The sequence below is a fragment of the Scomber japonicus genome, chromosome 24, assembly GCF_027409825.1.
Source record: "Scomber japonicus isolate fScoJap1 chromosome 24, fScoJap1.pri, whole genome shotgun sequence".
Lineage (NCBI taxonomy): Eukaryota > Metazoa > Chordata > Actinopteri > Scombriformes > Scombridae > Scomber > Scomber japonicus.
This window is the reverse complement of record NC_070601.1, coordinates 13,506,988-13,524,266: the sequence shown is the minus strand read 5'-3', so window position 1 is coordinate 13,524,266 and position 17,279 is coordinate 13,506,988. Positions and strand designations below refer to the sequence as shown.

Genomic DNA, 17,279 nt, shown 5'->3' with positions numbered 1-17,279 from the left:
ATAAAGTGACATTTCCCACCATACATTCTCCACCATAATCAACATAATAAAGCTTTTTCAAGTTAAAAAAAGAATCTAAATGTTATGTTTCACTGCAATATTTATGCGCACCAACAACAAAATCTCTAATTCAATGAATCCAACTAAAGCAATTCTACAAGTGGCGAAGTGAAACTTTAATTTCCTGTCCCAGTGTTGGAGTATCAACATGTGAAAGCAAAAACACTGCCACATAATCAGGCTCCACTGCTCTGCTTTGGCCTAAAGGGAGACATCAGAGAGGGAATGGGTCCATGAAGGATTCAGGTAAGGAAAAAGGAGGTTGTTTGTGTTTCACATTGCGTGTGCGTGTGTGTGTGTGTGTGTGTGTGTGTGTGTGTGTGTGTGAGTGTGTGAGAAGGAGAAAGAGAAGGAGGCAGCAATCTTGTCTGCAGGACATTTTCTCTTGGTCAAACACTGCACTCGCCGCAAAGCATTAGATATTTCTCCTGGTAGAGACTGGTGTTGCTGATGCTCACGCCTATCTTCTGTATAAGGTCAATAAAAGTAATGCAGCACAGAAAGACAGATGACTGTGAATTATTTAGTGGGGGGAAGATTGGAATTTTTTTCGATACTGCAGCAGTGGCAAGAGGGAATTTTTTTTATATTAGAACTCCAGCTCGCATTAAGGTCTCATTAGTAATCAGCATGCTGTCCTGATATGAGACAAAGCTCGGGGGGGCTTTATCTCCTCTGCTGCGGGGATTAATCTCTTTAACAGGGTAGTCAGCATTTTGAGAATTTTTGAGAGAAATAAACAATTTAAATGGCTTTTCACACTGCTCATTTGGAGTGAGTGTGCTATTATTGATGCAGGAGAAGCAGCAATATAAATTGGGCTGCTTTGTGATTGATTGCTCTCAATGACGGATGGAGAAGTTGATTTATACAAAAGTGGCCGCAAATCATTTGGTTGCACTTTCTGGTCAAACACAGCGATCAAAGAGTAGAAAAATGAGAAAAGTGAGGATGGATGGAAGGTAAACTTACGCTCAAATTACATCAGGCGTGCTGGTTAAATTTTTCAAGCAGGTAATCAGTCATTTGTGGCAGTTTGTAATTGGAAGAAAAAGCACCCATATTAACAAGCTTCTATTCTTCTACCTAATTTTGTTGGAAATAGTCACTCCTATGTGTTTTTATTATAGTTTCAATATTTGCTCTTTCACTCCAACCAGACAAGCTAAATCACATATAAGACACATACTGAAAATGAGTTAAACAACTGAAAAAAAAATAAAAAAAATAATGTATAACACCTTGTTCCACCTGTTTGAGGATATATGTAAGATGGAACCACCATCTGAAGCATAAATACAGTTTAACACCTCAGTTTGGGTGATTCATGAAAGACAGCTTGATGTACAGGAGAAAAGAGGAGAGAGAAGAGGAGGCAAAAGAGAAGAAGAAGAAGAAGAAGAAGAAGACTCTTGCCTTTGGTTCTTGTGGTCGGTCTGGGGAGGACGGAGCTGTTGGTGCAGCTGACATTGTAGTCGGTAACTTCCATGCTGAGGTTCCCCTGCTCCGCACAGCCCAACACCTCCACCACACTCACATTCACCGCCTGCAGAGCCATCCTCTCCGGCAGCAAGGACGATTATATTATTACTATTATTATTATTATTATTATAAGACTATTCCTATTGCACCTACACCTATTAGAACTGGAGCGCGCTGGAATCAACTTGCCACCGTCGCCTTTTCCTTCATAACAGCCGGAGCAGGGGCGTTGTGAAACTTGGGAGAAAGCCCAAACTGGAGTTTTCTAACTGCAAATTCTAACACCGCAGAATAACCGGGTTGTGACAAAGTTATTAAGTATAAAGTCTTGGAAGAGAAGCTCCGTGAAGCGCAGCGCGTAACGCACCGGACTGAAGCGCGACTGTGGAGGAATGAAGCTGCGCTGCTAAGGCAACTGAGGAGCTCTCTCTCTCTCTCTCTCTCTCTCTCTCTCTTACACACACACTCCCTCTCTCCCTCTTTTCATTCAACTCACGACTGTCACAATACAATTGAGCCAAAGCACTTCATAAATAGCTTGCCTAGCTGCAAGGTGGGGTGTCTTCTTGCTCTTTTTCTTCTTCTTTCCAAATTGAGGAGACAATCAGCTGTTTTCCAAATGACAGCAGAAGTTAAATGTTGTGATAGATGTTTGGGAATTTCTTCAAACATTCTTTAAAGCAGCTATATTGAATATTTTTTACACGTCTAGTGAAATATTTGGATCTCATATGAATAATCCCCTGCAGTCCTCCTTAACTCTATGAAGCGGTTTATCCTCTTTCAGCTCATTGTTTTGGGTTCATGGCCCACAGCTTTTACTGCTTTGGTTCACCCTCACCACTCTCATCATCTCTAATACTCACTGTACACCTATCCAGCACCAAATGACAGACAATATGAGTGTCAAGCATGTGAACAATGTGGAGCATTTAGCAGCTAAAAAGGCAGATATTTGCCTCCAGCGTTAGTGAAAACCCAAAAAGAGCTAAAAAAATCTTAAATTCATCAAAATCCTGCAATTAAACTCCCTCTTAGGTAAAAGTACTGAATTATTATCAAGAAAGTATTAAGTATGAAAAGTGAAACTACCTGTTCTGCAGACATAATAACACTGACATATATTTATTATGTATGACTTATTAGATAATGTTAATAGTGATCCCAGTAGGGGGATCAATAAAGATACCCTACCTTACCCTTAAGTAGCTTTTTGATATCATAGTTAGTCAAGGTGGAGCTTGCTTTAACATCACCATATTCTGTTTGTTTACTTTGTTACTTTATATCTCATGATTTCTTTAGTTTCCATTGTAGGAATCCACCCTTTTATAAAGGAACGCCAGGTTAAAGCAGCACAGGCAGAGATATCTTCCTTTTATAGTCTCCAGAATATGAATCAAGCTTCTAGCATCTATTTTCACTGGTTACACTGAGCTGAACTTCAGTGAAATTGATGGCGTGCCCCTTGTAATTGGATAAGAAAGAAAAAAACATCTGCTACATAGATTTCTATTCATTTTGGAACTCTTCTCACTACTCATTAGAGAAAAGGTGTCCATGGTGGAACTGCAACAGTAACACTTGCTACAGTGACGTGACAAGAGGCTCCATATTACACACTGCATTTATGAAAGGCGGCATGAGTCAGAAAGGTTTGGGAATCACAATGCATATGTTGTATTTTATACATCTGTCATGTATTCTACTGTAAAATCTCAATCTGAAAACCAATTGTAAAAAGTAAAAAGTACAATATTCCCCTCTGTAGTAATAGTACAAGTGACTCAAATGTGTCAATGCTTGTGTAAATGTTCGTGTTTAATTCCCACAAATGCTGCTTCATATTTGAGATAATCCCCAGTGTCCTTCTGTCCTTAGTCAAATACGTGCATACATAATTGATTTCGCTGTTGAGGTTGTATCCATGAAGTCTGAGGAGGAGAGGAATTTGGTGTGGGTGGGTGTTGGAGTCAAGAGAAATCGGGATGTCATGCATACGCACGCATATTTTAGATCACCCAAGGCTTTTCAGAGCCACACAAAAACAGCTGTATTGTATTGCCCTTAATTAATAGTTTAGCATATATGGAGATACAAAGGAAACAGGTTGCAGTCATATCAGTGGTTTGATACAACAGGTCACCCAGGTCTCCTAATCATGACAACATCAGCTCACCAGTTAGCATCTGTTTTGTTGAATTGCTCTAATTTAGTGTACCGATTCAGACGATCAATAGCCGAGCAATCTCCCTCAAGGAATGGACACCGCTGCTGATTTCTCCACTCGAGTGAACAACCTCGAGGTCTTTCAAGGATGTCAGGGTGGGAATCATCAGTGGGACAAAGAGCAACAATTGTGGAAAGCTCAGACGGGGGAGCAACAGCTCTCTTTTCCTAGATTGCTTGGTGATTTACAGCCAAGGATGGTGTCAGATTGGGGTTTTTGGCATAAATGGTGCAGGTGTAGAAATGGCACTTGCTTTTTTGACGAAACTGAAACTATCTTGTTTACAGTTTGGATGTTTTTGAGCTTTAAATGGGAGGTGTGTGTGTGTGTGGGGGGGGGGGGGGGGCTTTCTATGGTCTGTGGAACAACTGTTACATTTTCCATTTGGCTATTTGGCTGACCCTCAGGAGTAAGGTGAGACATTCTGGGACTCCTGATGTGCAACATGATGGCTTTGTTTATGAGTAAGGATCTCATAATGCCTCGGGGTGTAATTCATGTGTAACTGCTTGAAAGATGGTACCGCTGCTTTTAAAAGAAATATGTGGAGGCTGCAAGGGAAGAGGAGGAGGAGGAGGAGGAGGAAGAGGAGGGGGGGGGGTTAGTTTGCACTGTGGGGGAGGGTTTCATCATTTGTATGTATTTGTGATTTCTTGGGTGGTTACTGTCAGTCCTGCTGATGGTTTTACAAGTGTTGCTGCCACTATCGCTTTTTTGCTTTTATATTGCTATTGCAGTGTGTGGGAGGAATGTGTGTGTGGTGCTCCAGCTTGGCTAACATGTGCTGGTGTTTATTCCATTTTTTAAGATAACAGCTTATTAAGGCAATGCCAAAAAGTCTCTCCCTTCCTCTTTCTCTCAAGCTTCTGATGTTGTGAATTTGGCAGCAGCTCCGTATTGATTTTCACTGTATCAAGGTTTTCACACAGGTCATGACCAGCATGTCTGATGAGATGGAAACTATTCACCCTCTGATATTCTGGGTGAGCAGAACATCTCGCTCCAGAAAAGGCATTTTGCTGGTATTTTTTGGAATTAGAAGAAGCAACAATCCTTGTGTCAAATTCCACCAAAATAAATGTAGCTCAAGTAAAGCACTAAAGTTACCGGTGTGTGTGTGTGTAAAAGCAAATGTCAGTCAGATTAACAGATGAGCCTTAACGTTTATTTTTCATCCTATAAAGCTGCAATGAAATAGAAGGTATAGACAATTTCCGTTTTATTTAATCAGGAAATCTCATTAAGATCAAGGCCATTAGATTAGATCATGAGATTACAAGAGGTCTGAGAAGTATAATTACATATAAACAACAACACAACAAGACAGTTCAGTCACATGCACACCTTGATTAAAACATTCATTAGTACTGCGGAAATGTCAGCAAGTAGAACTTTAAAGTCCCTCACATGAGAGTCCCTACCTTGAGTTTGTTCTACCTTGAGTAAAGTGCTACAGAAAACCAGTTTTCTTGAAAGTTAAAGCTAACCAGTTCTATTGTTGACTTTGAACTAGACTAACATGTTCTCGGTCATGACATGAGATCAATTACATGGACTGTATTTCTGCAAACTGGATAGCAAGGCTTTAAAACATGTAAAACAGTATGTAAAATATGTATTCTGACGCCTTTGAGGCATCTGCATTGACCTTTGACCTCTCAGAGACAGACATATAGCAATTAGATTTCCATTAGACTTTTTGCAGTCTAGAAAAAGCTATAACCCTCACATACTGTTCATATACTCACTCATAATTAGTCTAATCTCTTCATTAATCAATGCTTGATTAATCTTGTGGGGGGAAAAAAGACATTCACAATCACTATTTTATGGTCATTGAGAATATTCTATAAAATATGAAGAATACAACTTTTTTTTCTTTTTTTTGTAAAGTAATCACAGGTCAAATTTGTACATTTGCATAATTATACAAATGTGTATCAGCTGTACAAACATTTTAAAAAGTCATGCATTTTATTTCCATTTTTGAATACGGTGGGTCACATTTAGGAAAAGTCCAGCCAATAAAAATGTACATAATGTGATTTCACAACATTCAAATGTAAAAATGAGTCATATGTGACCCTGAACAGTATCTAAGGGATAAAAATAGTAAGATGAGTTTGTCATGGAGGTTGTCGACTGTAACCTGGAGACGACGGTTTGTGCTAAACCCTGTGGTATACAAGATGATATTGTCAGATGGTTGTTGTTGTTGGAAAATAAATATTATTTGTGTATTGAGTAAATGGCAGGGGGCCTAATATTGATCCTTGTGGGACACCTTTATCAGTGCACTAGAAAAAAACCATTGGCAAAAACAGTCTATCACAATGATCCCATTTGACACAGCAGCAATCAGGATAATTGAAATCAATGGATAGCAGTTTATTCAATAAGAAGTCTTTGACAGCTCTATAGTACAATGTTGCTTTCTATCAATTGCTACTGCACAACATTCTCTATCTTAACATATCCAAATGACTTCACTGTGATAAAACCTTATATGAGGCTCTGTTGTCTGCTGCATCTATTTTCAGGGACCTGGCATGGGGATATTTAGGAAATCCTGTAACAGATGATGAGAAATGTATCATCAGCACTCTGCTTCTCACATCGATGGGATTGGAAAGTTGTGTTTGCTGCCAAAGCCTCATGGCACTCAAGCTACTGTTCTCAGAATTGGTTGAAGGGATTTTCTGGTGTCCTTAAAGGCTTTCAGTGCTTCCCCTGCGGAGTCAGGAAATAAACTAATTTCACTTGAGAATTCTGTAATATTATCTTAGTGCATGTATGCATAATAACAACTGTAATCACTGGTCTAATCTCTTCATATGAAGTATAGACAGAGATGCAGCTGACAAGTACATGAACCACTGAAACCTTCCCATATGTAAGAAAATCTACCTAATATGAGTAAATGGCCTCAAGTGTGTTTTCTGATGTTTTGACTTGAAAGTGTTTGACAGCTTCTTTGTTAAACTTCCTTTGTCGCCCAAGGATATTCTCTTAATCCTGTGAAGTGGCTTATTTTATCGTAAATACTTTCAACTGCTAGCTTGGCTCTGTCCAAAGGTTAACCACCTCTCAAGCTCAATAACTTCACATATTGTCATCTTTACATTTCTGTATGTGAACAGGTTTTTGAACAGAGGCCAAGCTTCCTCTTTCCATCTGCCTCCAGTCTGTATGACAGACTGAGCTAACTACCTCCTGCCTGTAGATTCACTCTTAAGATAAGTGGTATCGATTTTTAAGCCTATATCACAAAAAGTCAAACTAACAAATTTCAGTTTTGATTCTCACAGCACAATTCAGCTCACGACAGAGATTTAAAAAACCTGATGTGAGATGCATTTCCAGAGTGGTGAAACACATTTAATGACAAACACATACTCACACACAAGACCATGTAGCACCAGCAGACACTTCATCTCTTAAAAAAACTCAGTCGCCCATAAGAACCCCAAAACCTGCCTGTCCCCTCATCTGTGAGGTCTGTCCGATATTGACAGAGCTTTTCCTCTCACCATGCACTCTCTACATTAACTGAACCTCATTAAACAAAAATATAAAATGTTAAATGACAACAGTCAGGTGATGAGATGTTTGTTCGAATTTCAACAGAGCATGCTTGATTACATAAAAAATACAAATTTCAGCTCTCATCCTCATCTCATCTCATCAATTACATTATCTCAGCTGTGGATGCTCTTCAAACCAAACTTTAAGATGCTATGAGTGGAGTTAAGATGATACTGAGTGTACACACACACAATGAAATGTTATAAGCTTGTGTCTGAGTGCAACAGAGCAGCGTGCATCTCTCATCCAAAAGCATTAGTGTTTTCATCCATCATTATGAAGAAATAACCCATGATGTGTGCTTTGATTCTCTATCTGGGACACACACATACACATACACACACACACACACACATACACAAGCAGATGCAAACACAGGTCCCAGGTTTATGCACACAGGGCCGACGCAGAGACAAGCCTTGTCTGTGTATCTTATAAGTAGTTCATGAATAGACATGATGCACATGTCAGCAAATGAGTGGGAACAAAGACTTGAGTTGCTGAGGTGTAGATAACATGCAAGCATTTAACTGTCAAGATATAACCACGCAGCACCCAGACTGAGACAGAGAGTGCTCAGAATGCTAATTAATCTCAATGGGTTAAAACTTGGATTAAAAATCACAGGCCAGATGTGAAAACCAAATTCTCAGTTGACGATTTAACACCAACACTCGATCTTGATCCTGTTTTTATCAAGAGATTGTCCGCTTTGGAACATCTGGTGATGATTTTCTCCCTCTTGTTTTGCAATAAAGCTTACTGTATCCACCTTTACTGGATGCACAGGTGTCTGCCAGCATCCTGCTTCTGTTCATATAATTTGCCTTTGATTATCTTATGCTGCAGGTTTGATCTAAATTAAGCATTATACTGACCTCTGGTGGTCAGACAGTAGATATGATTCTACAAACCAAACCAATGGAGAACTTTTCATTTTCACATTCAAACATGATTTAATGAATGTAATCTCATTTTAAATAATTTATTTTTCATTTGCATTTTGTTTTATTATTATTATTGTAGTAGTTTCAATGTGCAAAACTCTGCACATCCTCAGTCCACAGAATACAAAAGTGCAAATATGGCAATAGTGAATTTTTCCATGTTTTTTGTGCTGTATGCTTTGCAGGATTAAGTGGTTCTTTAATAAGGTTTGACGTCTGGGATAAAAACACTCTGTGATCAATACAGAGCAGAAAAACTAAACTGATGCAGTGAAGTACAATTGCAGCTGTCATTTAGCCTACTGCAGTGAGATTGAATGTTTTTATTTCTTTTCTCTTTTTCTGTTTTTTATAGTTCTTTTTAACATTGTTTGTGCTCCTTTTATGTTCCTTTTTATATGAAGCACTTGATGTGTGTCATTTCTTTTTGTTGTAAAGCACTTTGAGCTGCATGTATTGTATGAAAGGTGCTATACAAATAGTTATTATTAGTATTATTGTTGTTGTGGGAGCTATTATTTGCACACAGTATTACACAACATTCAGTAGATAAAGTGAACTTTATTATTTTGTCATGTCTATTTGTGTGATCTTGAGGAAATGACCCACCCAGACAGCATTATTAGATCGTGACCATTTATGACCATTTATAGTAAAATGCAATGTTGTTGATGATCTAATTAATATACTGTAGGGCAGGGGTGTCAAACTCATCTTCATTCAAGGGCCACATACAGACCAATTTGATCTTGTGTGGGCGGGATTCTTAAAATAAAGGAAGGAAGGAAAGATGGACGGAAGGAAGGAAGAGAAGACAGGAAAGAAAGAAATAAAGAAAGAAAGGAAAGATGGAAGGAAAGAAGGAAGGAAGAAAGGGAGGAAGGAAGGAAAGATGGAAAGAAGAAAGGAAAGACAGATGGAAGGAAGGAGGGAAGAAAGGAAGGAAGGAAGGAAGAGAAGGCAGGAAAGAAAAACAGAAAGAAAGGAAAGATGGAAGGAAGAAAGGGAGGAAGAGACGACAGGAAGCAAAGTGGGCCGGATTGGACTCCTCGACGGGCCAGTTCTGGCCCGCGGGCTGCATGTTTGACACCCCTGCTGTAGGGTATCTAATCTATTGCTGTACCTAATTGATTACATTTGTTTTTATTTTGGTCAGAATATGAGAATTTCACAAATTGAGCTTCTGTTATAAAAATTGAGCCAAAACAATAGTAAAATATTTTGCAACCCTTCTATAATGGATTTCTTAACGCAAAAGGAATTTCACTTCAGTTGTTGACCGTTTTTACAATTCATTGACCTAAATATGTGGTGCCTTGTCTTTCCTGGCAAACACAAAGTCCAGAACAGCTGCAGTAGAAGAACTTGGATGGCAGATCGAACTGGGGAATTTAGCATGAGCAATAACAGCAACTCCACCACAGAATAAACATTACATCAATGAGAACTTGGCACTAAAACAAACCAAAAACGGATGTGAAGACCACAGCGAAGACTCTTCAGCTGGGCACCGTGGTTCCACATTGCACTCCAGGGATCAGATTATAGTGTGTTATTTCAAAAATGAAAAACTAGATTAGATTGAGTCCGTAATGTCATGTGGTCCGCCTGAGCACAACCGATGTTGACCAGTTTCATTTCAGCCTCACAGATGAATGAAGCATTGTTTCTGCGTCTGGTGTATTATGATGAAAATGTGTTTAAAGTGCCCCAAGGAGTCTGTTGTTGCAGACGGTAATATGTGTTGTGAAATTGCACAAGACACACTGTTTACTGCTCATTCCCAGATAAGGTTATTATATAACCACTGTGTCTTATGGTAATTTTCACACTTCTATGAGGAAACAGGGAACAACAGAGGATCCATGTAATCTAAAATTGTCTAGATAAATAGATCACAAACTATAAATGGCTATTATGAAAGAAAAACTGAATGCTTTTTAAATAAAGTTTCCTCAAGTTGAAAAAGTCAGGGAGTCCCCAAAATCATTAGGTGACTTCTTGAATGTCTGTATATAATTGTGTGTCTGTGATGACATGACCGTAGCCACCATTGAGGACACCGAGGTCATGTCCTCGGTATTTTTTTCTTTAAGTTTTGTTTTATTGAGAAATGAAAATAGCATCAACGGACTGTCACGTGACACATAGCTACTTGCAGATGCCGCTGCCATGTCAAAACAAAAGTAGTCGGCTATAACCAGCTGGTTTCCAATTTACTGCTACTACTCCTTATCCTTGGAAGTGATAAGAAAGAACTGGCCCACAAGCACATGCACAGCAAGAAAGTATTATAAATACAACACGGATTACATGGTACATAAATGTGGCGTAATGTCTTGTTTTTGACCTTGGTATTTGAAAAATCCTGGCTACGGCCTTGGCTGCAGGTGAGCTCGTCTAAATGATTGTGACCAGGTGAGTATGTAGGTTTTTCCCAGTGATCTGATTGGGTCTCGCCTCCAGGCTTGCAGTTTTAAGGCCAGCCTCCTCTAGCAGCTGGGGTCTCATCTCTTTCCCCTAACTTTGCTTTAGTTGGCTGTTATTTTGCTGTTGGCCCATCCTGAAGCCTTAAACATCTTACATATAACCTCTTTAAAGCGCTGTGATTTACTTGTTGATGGTGGTTCTTGGGAGCTTGGAAGAGGGGTGTCTTAGATATTGAGACATTTTCCTAGATAAGTAACAACATTGACCTGCTGGTAGCACCACAGTAAGTCAGTGGATCACCAGAGTCAGTACAAATCATCCTCTGGGTGATTGCAATCCATCCAATAGTCGTTGAGATAGCATAGCTTAAAATAAGCAGTCCAACATTTCATTAAAAATGCCCCGTTCTGTATATAAAGATCTGTAAAAAGTAAGAAGTGGGTTATAGTGAGAAGAGTACATTATGTGCATAAAGTAAAATCCAACCAGCACATTTTCCTAATCACACTAATAAAAGCAGACATTTATGACAGACCTGTTATTCATGTCTTGTGATTAATTACTATTAACTTTAAAGTCTTATCTAATCTTATATTTTTAGAACATGTTCACGTGTGACTAAAACGTTTCAGAGGTTTTATCAAGACCTCTGACATCAAAAATATTCCACAATGCTATGTCCTATGTGAGTTTAGTTCTTGTTTCTGACTATTCTTTCTGTTTCTGAATAAGTATATTACCCAGCAGGGCCAAGATGGAGGATAAATATCACATGCACTCTTGGCCATGAACAGCACTGACATTCACTCCATCATTAATTGGGACAGTATGTTGAGTCCAAACTTGGGAGAAAGGAGTAATCTAGAGGGGAAATTAAACTGTTAAGAAAGTGAAGAAGGCAGACAAAAGCAGTGAAAACAGATGATTACACAGCACTTCAGTGTTATTAAATGTGACTTATGTCCTCAATTTTATGGATATGGTTTAACCAACTTGTAAATCATTTGACCCTGATGCATACACCCAGTCATTACGGTCATCAAATTTCATATCCATGATGACCAATTCTTTCCATTGGTCATCATGGATATGACATTCGATATCCTTTATCAGCCCAAGTTACACATTAACAAACCAAATCAGTGATGTTTTTGAGTCAAAGGTGTATTTTTATCTGATGCGTGTTTTCTATAAATGCCTGCACATCCCTAGGTCAGTAGATTTGACAGTTTACTTTGAAAAAGTGACCATGTTTAACTTTGTTGGACTGAGCCTTGTGGTGCTGCTCTCAGCAACGGTAGAGGGGTAAGTTATATTCATTCAAGATTATAATTAGTGACAGTTTGCCTCAAATACTAATACAATATAATAGCATAATCTGTTAGTCTTACACAATCATATTCGCAATGTATTTATGTGATGTAACTTACTGAACTACTTAATATAATGTGTTATCAGCTATGTTTGGATTGCTTAGCATCATATACAGTATTCAGTGGTTGAACAGCAGCATTCAGATCCAAAACTTAAATAAAAGTAGCAATAATAAAATGATATCTTTGAATGTATAGTTTAGTAAAAGTACAGAGCTACTGCAAAATGTATTTGAACTACCAAATGTAAAAATAATGCACAATGGCCCATATCAGTATTATTTATTATTATTGTTGTTGTTATTGTTGTTGTTATTTATACATAATATTGACTACATATTGATTTAGCTACCTCTAAAACTCAGTAATTAACATGTATTCGTGGTTTGTACGAAAGCAGTGACTCCAGTAAATCACTGATAGTCATTATGCTAGGGTAAGCATTATGCTAGGGTAAGCATTATGCTAGGGTAAGCATAATGACTGGACCTTTAAATCCATATTTTATGGAAACCCATGAGACTCTTATCAATGTCCTCATCTAACTCTCTGCGACAAAGGGAATACTGTCCATAATGTTGAACTTTGAGTTGTAAGCAGCATGTACTCTTACTTCTTACTTTTTATTGACGCTCTTCTATTTTTACTGTCCACTTTGCTTTAATTGCTTTAATATTGCAATTTCCCTATCGTGTAGCTAATAAAGGAATATCTTATCTGATCTTTTGACAAACCGGTGAGAATGGAGATAGTTTTGATGACTTACATAACTTTGAGTATATTTCAATGTAGCTAATTTATGTGTTATCTGATTCTTTGACTGTAACATTGCTGCTGTCTTGTGGGTGTCAGATAAATAGGGGAGTAAAAAGTAGGATATTCCCTAGTAGAAGTCTAATTTAGTATAAATTGAGAATAACCAGGTAAAATGAGTATCTCCTAACGTATGTAGTACTAGGTAACTTTCCACTGCTTCTTTTTTGCAGCAACCGTAATAGATTGCATCAATTTTGTCATTTTAAATGCAATCGTACAATACATTTCTGCATGTGTCTAATATAATATAAATGTCTTCGTGATTTTAACCGGACTACATTCAGCAAATATGAGGTTTTTGTAGAAGTAGAAACAGCCTCTCTCACGGTAGCTTCCGATTATCATTTTTAATGTATTAGGAGTATTAGTATGCATAAAATACAACAAAATATTGTATAGGTAGGACATTTTATAAAAAATACTGCTTCTCATGTGTCTTATGTCCCTTTGCTGTGTGCACCAGAGTGGAGTATGACTACTTCAAATACCACCCCATGGCGGAGGTGAGAAGGCGATCACTGCTCACACACAACATTACTTTGACAGATCACTACACACAAACACACACACACACACACACACACACTGATGTATAACAATTCTCTGCCTTACAGATAACTAGCTGGATGACTCAGACTGAAAAGGATAATCCTGGTGTTGTAACCATAGTGAACTACGGAAAGACCTATGAGAATAGGGACATTAAGTTGCTCAAGGTATTCAGAATTTTTTATTTTAGACTAGACATTTTGCGTGTTTTTGTTTTACACAGTAGCCATATAAGAAGCTATATGAATTGTGTCTTCCAGATTGGCCTGAATACTGGAGCCGCAAAGAAAGGTATCTGGATGGACTGTGGTATTCATGCCAGGGAGTGGATTGCTCCAGCCTTCTGTCAGTACTTTGTCAGTCAGGTAAGAGACAAGTAACAAAGGATATTACTTAGCTGGTTTTCTTGGCTGTGGTAAGAGAAAACTCATGTCTGAAGTGGATGACATCAGTTAATATCTCACTGCAGCATATTTAATAACTCTCTCAGCAAACCAATATGTTAGTCTGACCCTGATGTTTTTGTTTGCTTCCTAAAAACAGATCCTTAAAACATACAAAACAAATGCAAAAATAGAAGAGATGATGAAGAACGTGGACTTCTACGTCACCCCTGTGCTCAACGTGGACGGTTACGTCTACTCGTGGAAGGACAACACAGTGAGTGCTCGCATTTGATGGGCATTTTTGTAATTATCTCTCCGGGGTTCTGAGCTATGCGTCAGGCTTTCAATCCATGTATGAGCAGGATATGAGAGGATGATAATCTGCAAGGGAAACAGCAGTAAAGTTTTAAAATGAACCACAATTTAATCAGTGAATGAAATGATTTCAAATGCTCAATATGCCCCGAGTAGAAAAACAGCTCATTTTCAAAATAACATGAATGGAGTAATAATATTAAACATCAATCCAAGGAAATGTTTATGTCTAAAGAGAAATGTTGAGTGCTCATTTCATTTATTACTAAATTGATAGAAGGATCAAGGAAGGAAGGACTATCTGGTTTAACTGACTGACCATTTTGACCCATTTAGACTCGACTCTGGAGGAAGAACAGGTCACCAGGACCAGAAGGCTGCGCATGTAACGGCACTGATCTCAACCGCAACTTCTACGCCAACTGGGGAAGTGAGTGTTGTTCTTCTCCATGAAAATATTATTACATATAGTATGCTGTAATATTAACACTGCCTATAACTTGATAGCAGTGGAGCTACCTGAAGCTTACACATTACACAATTAGTTCTGAAGGGGTAAAAGATAACAACATTTAAAATTTAAATCCTTTAATATGGTTTTAGAACATGCTGGATCCTACAATTCCCACAGTGCAACACATTAATCTTCATCTTTAATGTCCTATGGTGTTCTTTCACTGGATGTCTGACCCCGGCAGCAACAAACTATGAAAAAAAATATGTTGGCCAGAAACATGACTCCACATGAATGCTAATATTGCTTTGTATCTGCTGGATGTGTAGATAGCCAACTGGTTGCTAATAAGTTCACCACATCAATTTTATAAGGTGATGTCAATATGTGTTATGTGTTATGTGCTCTCTCTCCTCAAAGTTACCAATTGCAGCTTTAACAAGAAAAATGTCAACTTGCTAGGCTGTGTGATGGGAAGAAGTAGTGAAAAAAAACTACACTGATTGAGATTTTTCAATTTCTTTGGTTGTTTTCACAGCAATCGGAGTAGATTTGACCGACTGCTGCTCAAACATCTACTGTGGGACCAAACCTGAGTCTGAGCCCGAAGCCAAGGCCGTAACTAACTTTGTTGGACCTAAGAGTTCGGACTTCCTGTGTTTCCTCACCATCCACTCCTATGGCCAACTCCTCCTGATGCCATATGGGCACCCCAACGTAATCGCCCCCAACAACGATGAGCTGGTAATTAAATCTACAGACACACTGTGATATATGTTATAAACATTTCTCTGAATGAACATGCACACATAGTATACATAATATAACATGACAATTCAGGTTTAATTTAATGAATTTCTATGAATGTTTATAGCTCGATAATAAAATATCATTGCATCCCTCTACATATTGCATATTGCCATAGAAACTGTGCGCATGAAGATGACAAAAAAACATTGTAAATTAGCTCATCGGTGGAAAAGACTTCAGTGCAGATGCAAAAATTAATTTATTTTGAGGAATTGGATACGCAGTTGGATTGCATGGTACAGGGCAAAATGCATTAGGACCTCACACAGTGCATACGAAATACTACATATCATTAACCTGGCTTCCAAAATTCTCATCTGCCAAGACTGAGCAGAATAGGCAGGATTGGAGAAGGCTGTGAATTGTTGATAGTGGAAAATGAGAGGCTGGTTGCTATTAAGAAGGAGGGTGATGCAGGTAATAACCCACTAAAGCTGTCTTCCAGAGAAAATTATGCAAAGCAGGATTGTGTCCATTCGTTTCTCCAGCAGGACTTTAGTAGAGGGAAACTGGCCTGTTCAGCTAAGCCAAATAACACCATCGTTCTTTGGCTTGGCATGAAGCAGAGTCAATGAGACTTTCATGGATGATCTAAAGAGGCTTTCAATTATGAATCTCAAACGGTGAACTGGGAACAGGATTAGTTTAGAAACACTAAGCCTCTGAAATTGATGAAAACACATCCTGTTGGGTCTTCTTGATTAGACTGGTAAAGCTGTCATTCAGTTTGACAAGACAGGGATAATCAGGAATCAAAAAAGTTCCTAAGCTCTATGCTGTACAGTACATATAGACTAAGGTACTATTTTAGCAAAAGCAGGAAGTCAATAAAACATTCAATAATTTCTGGAAATATACTGTGAATAAGACTGGGCTGAGGTGTTTGTTCACTCCATATATCTTCATCAGACGTATTTCCCCTGTTCCGACAAGGTGCAAAAGCATTTCACACTCCCCCACCACAGTGTTTGTGCAACATATCATAGACGGTGTCATAACTCATAAGTGTGCGTTCACATTCTCACGTGTCAGTTAGAGCTTGAGCCTAATTTTACTGCTCATTTTGTCAGATTACTATGTGATTAACCGAGAATTCCCAAACATGATATTGCTAGCATGGTGGATCCAACTGAGATCAAATTATTTTCAGTTAAAGACAGACAGTATCTGTACACACAACACTATAAAGCTTCTCTCAAGAAGACTGACAAATATTTAATATACCGTAGATTTTTGGTTCAATGACTGTGTGTCTGATTCCTTAGATGGAGGTGGGTTTGGCTGCAGCAGAGGCCATAAAGAAAGTCCACGGGAAGGAATATATTGTAGGAACTTCACCAAATGTATTGTGTAAGTTAACACCTACCGTGTACTGCTCTAATACTTGAGCAGAGAAACTGGTAATATGAAGTTTAAAGGATTCATCCACAAATTCAAATGAAGTGGTTACTATACTCATGCTACATGAAGAAAATTTGTGAACTCTTCCTACAGATCCCAACTCTGGTTCATCCAGAGACTGGGCTAGGTTGCAAGGAATCCCCTTCGCCTACACATTTGAGCTGAGAGACAAAGGAGACTTTGGCTTCAAGCTTCCAGAGGACCAGATCCAGCCAACCTGTGAGGAGGCCTACAGCGGAGCCTTGCACATCATCACCTACACCCACGACAAGGCCATTCATGGTATTACTGGTGCCGTGACTACTGCCTCCGCAACCCTGTGGAGCATGCTGTTGGCAGTAGGTGTTACCAGTGCCACTCTGATGTGAGGACAAGGATGATGAGGATAAAATGCATGAAAAAACTGACCACTTTTAATCAGTTCTGAAGGTTTTTTTCTTC

At 38.6% G+C, this 17,279-nt stretch overlaps 2 protein-coding genes across 2 annotated transcripts in view; one reads left to right on the top strand and one right to left on the bottom strand.

The window, feature by feature from the left end:
• The window catches only part of cckbra (cholecystokinin B receptor a), a 32,751-nt gene extending 31,133 nt beyond the window's left edge, over nucleotides 1-1,618 (bottom strand). Inside the window, exon 1 of the mRNA XM_053314308.1 lies at nucleotides 1,477-1,618. Within this exon, the coding sequence (XP_053170283.1) occupies nucleotides 1,477-1,618 (142 nt within the window). The remainder of the gene's footprint in view (nucleotides 1-1,476) is intronic.
• A 10,365-nt stretch (nucleotides 1,619-11,983) lies between these two features.
• cpo (carboxypeptidase O) lies at nucleotides 11,984-17,206 on the top strand. Its single transcript, XM_053314473.1, has 9 exons — nucleotides 11,984-12,039; nucleotides 13,387-13,426; nucleotides 13,538-13,639; nucleotides 13,733-13,837; nucleotides 14,016-14,132; nucleotides 14,510-14,603; nucleotides 15,166-15,371; nucleotides 16,703-16,787; nucleotides 16,932-17,206. The coding sequence occupies exons 1-9, from the start codon at nucleotides 11,984-11,986 to the stop codon at nucleotides 17,204-17,206; spliced, it is 1,080 nt and encodes a 359-aa protein (XP_053170448.1).
• Nucleotides 17,207-17,279: the final 73 nt, after the last annotated feature.